This window comes from Tupaia chinensis, unplaced genomic scaffold (assembly GCF_000334495.1).
Source record: "Tupaia chinensis unplaced genomic scaffold, TupChi_1.0 Scaffold000037_18, whole genome shotgun sequence".
Lineage (NCBI taxonomy): Eukaryota > Metazoa > Chordata > Mammalia > Scandentia > Tupaiidae > Tupaia > Tupaia belangeri.
In genome coordinates, this window is record NW_006159476.1 from 2,389,693 (window position 1) to 2,393,867 (window position 4,175).

At 34.1% G+C, this 4,175-nt stretch overlaps 1 protein-coding gene across 1 annotated transcript; it reads right to left on the reverse strand.

Moving 5' to 3' along the window:
• Nucleotides 1-2,473: 2,473 nt before the first annotated feature.
• Nucleotides 2,474-3,403, reverse strand: LOC102495764 (olfactory receptor 4P4). The gene has a single exon (XM_006140500.1). The coding sequence runs from the start codon at nt 3,401-3,403 to the stop codon at nt 2,474-2,476; it is 930 nt and encodes a 309-aa protein (XP_006140562.1).
• Between the last annotated feature and the right edge of the window lie 772 nt (nt 3,404-4,175).

The following is a 4,175-nucleotide window of genomic DNA, read 5'->3' on the forward strand; positions in this document are numbered from 1 at the left end:
CATTAACTTACACACACACACACACACAAATACACATTCATATCACATTATTATACTTTAAAAAATGAAGATCCTCCTGGGGAGAATAATACACTGAACAAAATAAAACAAGTGAATAAGTAACTAGTCAGAAATAGTTTCCTTTAGAATGGAAAAAATGTTTCACCCTGATATTCCAGAGGATGCATAACTCTTGTAGAGGGGAAAGAGGTGATTAATGGCAAGAGAGGTCCTAGGGGTTGAAACAAGAAAGAATTTCCTAGCACCAAATATAAATACTATTGCCACTAAGATTTTTCTTAGACTTTGTCTTGGCTATGCAGCAGGCATAACTCAACTAGGGCAACTGTGGAAATAACACAGTTATTCTGCTGAGAATAGAGAAATGCATGGACAGACAGAAATGTCTAAATAAATGGGAACCAAGACACAGAATTGAGATTGGGTATGGATTTGTAAGACATGGATATAAAGGGAAATGAGAATAGTAATGCCTATGTATAGCAGAAATAATAAGTAAAAGGACTTTTTAGAGGGCTGAGAATCTGCTGAAATTCATTCCGGCCCTAACAGACATGGGGTAACACACGTTTAATTTTGGCATTCTGACATTACTTATTTTATTATTCATGTATGATTGTAAATGACATAAGGAGACATTCTAGGGATGGGAGAACAAAGACAATGTAGTTAAAGAGAAAATAATATCTATGAATTCAATTCAGAGCTATTGATTTACATGCTAATATCTGAAAAATTAAAGATTAACAAAAAGAATGATTCAAAAAAAGTGAATATACAACATGTAATCTTCTGGCTCAAATTGGAAAAGTCTATAATTTATAACAAGTAGTATTAAGATAAGGAATTGGATTATTTGAAAGATTGCAAATATACAGCTGAATATCAATTCAAGAACATGGAAGAAATAGGAAATCCATCTGGTCTGATGCATTTCATTCTAAATAATATCATATCAGGACCATGAATTATATATAAGGCAAAAAACTTCAACCCTTTAGTCAAAGGCATCTTGAGCCAAAGACCTGGCAGAAATAAACCTTTAAAGGGAGATTTTAGAGTATGTTTGGAAAATTTAGAAGCATCCAGTATATATATAGAAAAGCCATTAAAAAAGGAAATAAGAGAAATTTAGGAAAAGAGTAAAATAATTATTTTTCTGGTTACCTTCTTTCTTTTTTTTAAAATTTTTTATTATCATCGTAATCTTCTTTATATTACATTGAATTCCATATAACTTTACAGTGTATTACATTGCTTTTTCAAAAGGGAATGCCATGCATGTCAGTCAATATAGAGACATTAATCTCCACGCTTCAACATTCAGTATCTTTTCTATGTTTTCCCCAATCAGTATTATTATTCTAATTATTTTTTAAAACAGTGTTGAATTGGGGAGGTGAAGAGAAGAGGATAGAGAAAGATAGCAAGTGAACAATAGAGAGGCAGGACGTGAGTGAGAAACATATGGCTTATTAACTGAGGATGATGACATGTATAGTATTCTCAACTGGATTGGTCTGAGAAGTACTTCACAATGGGCAAAGTATTTTTACAAGCAAAAAGAGTAAAAATTTTTAATGTGTTTCTATTAAGCCATATTCCAATACCTAATATGAATTTCTAGTGTGCCATTATTCTTCACATGTGTTAACTCAGGTAATCTTACAGCTCTATGAAGTATAATATAAACCCACATGATAGATATTTCTATGATATGATTTTGCTTATGTATATAAGGAGAGAGAGAGAGAGAGAGAGAGAGAGAGATTTGTCGGACATATAGACAAACACCCTCATGAAGGTCTCTCACTATGATCTTCCCACCCTGTTACAAGCCAGAATAATGGACAAACATGCTTGTTGTATTCAATCAACTTGGAAAATGAAGTCATGTCTTCCAGGTGGTTGCAGCTGTGCTTGAGCAGCAGTAACTGCTATATCAGAGCCACACCAATAGTTACTTTTAAATGAAAAATGCATGTTTTTAATGCAAATTGCTTAGACACACAGATCAAAACCAAAGAGTCAGTATACCATTGAGGTCCCCTGTAACTTAAAGTTAGTATCAAAATCTGTAATTCTTCCACTGTAGTGAGTTCTGAGATTAGCAATTAGACCTTGGATCAATTTTGGAAGCTTTCAACTTAATACATGACAAAGCTGGATCATATTCCAAGAATAATAGGGTATCATGTACTTTGGTATTGATGTAATCACAGAATGTGCTTTAGAAGAATTTCATTGCATTCTTCAAATATGAGTGATAACAATTGGAAATAGATCACATCAAGTGCAGATAGCAACCTGTATAATATATCTATTTGGTTCATATATCCTCAAAAATCACTTAGTTCAGTTCCCCAAAGAATATTTACATTGTTTGGATGAACTCTTCAACAGTTAACTATGCTAGAAAATAAGGTTGAAAAGGCAATGAATATATCCTTACTTACTTTGAGTCTGAATGTGACATTTGAGACCAGATTTTCTGCATGGCAATTTTCATCTCCATATTTCTCAGGGTGTAGATGAGAGGATTCAGCATGGGAGCAATCACAGTGTAAAACACAGAGATTTCCTTATCCTTATTCTCACTACCTGCAGGTAGCACATAGGTATAGATACAGGGCACAAAAAATAAAACTACAACCATTACATGAGAGCTACATGTTGAGAGAGCTTTGCATCGCCCTGCAGAGGACATCTTCCTAAGATGGTATAAAATGAGTATATAAGAAACCACCAGGATAAGAAAAATTACAACCACTACCATCCCTGAATTAGCAATCACCAAGATACTAACAACATAAATATCTTTGCAAACTAACTGTAGAAGAGGCTTCACATCACATAAGTAATGATTTATCTTATTGGGACCACAGAAAGGTAAACTGAGTACCATAAGCAGGAGGGCAATAGAATGCCAGAAACCCAAACTCCATGCCACAGCAACCAGCAAGTTACACCTCTTCCGGTTCATGATGACCATGTAGTGCAAGGGCTTGACAATAGCTACGTAGCGGTCGAAGGCCATGGCCACCAAGATGAATATTTCCACACCTGCCAGAAGGTGGGCAGTAAAGAGCTGGGTCATACAACTGTTATAGGAAATGTTTTTTCTTGCTGCAGCCAGGTCCTTGATTAGGCGGGGAACCACAGTGGAGGTGTAGCTGATGTCCGTGAGGGAAAGATGGCAGAGGAAGTAGTACATTGGTTGTTCAATTAGATGACTGTGGGTGATCGTGAGTAAAATAATGGAGTTCCCCATTAAGACTGCCAGGTAGCAAATCAGGAAGAAGAAAAAGAAAAGAAGCTCTATTTGCTTATTTCTCCACAGTCCCATGAAAACAAATTCTGTGACATTGTTCTGATTTCCCATGAAGTCGAGGTCAGTCCAGAATACACAATAGAAACTCAAATCATCTGAAATAACACAGAACATAATTCATTTTAATAACTTTTATAAAGTTTCAAGATATGTATAAACTGAAAAAAAGAGGTAAGTCATATCAGATTTATTATATATTTAATGTTTAAGCCCTTTTTAGATTAAAGGCATTATTATATTTTTAATGATGTTTTACAAGCACATTTTATGCCTAGAACTTTTATAAATATTGCACAAGCATTTAAGTCTCATTAAAATCCAATAGATAACTGTCCTAGATATGTTAAATATCAAAAAATAAATGGAATGGTAGGGTTCGGCTGATTACAATATATCATTAAAATATTTGTTAGGAGACCTGAATATTGAATATGTATCTTATACCACTCTACATTTTTAATGGTAATCCACAGAATCTACAGCCAAATGGAATTATAGCTGTTTTCCTTCTCTGTGAAAGAACTGAAGTCTTTCTTCACCTCTATCATTTAATACATATGACTTTAAGGATTTCCTTCTTTTCTATGATATATATGATATGTTTCTAAAATCCAGTCTCACAAATAATATTTCATACATGTAGAGGAATTAATGTTTACTGTTGAAATAGAACAGTCAAGACTTTTAATCACGGCAAAGAAATATACTGGATTAGCTAACAGTAGTTTTTATGACTCTCCATGGAAAATTCTGATTAAAGTTCAAAACGTTGAGAGTCTAGAAGTAAGGAGGAGTTAGCAACTGGGTGTGTAGATGGAGGAAC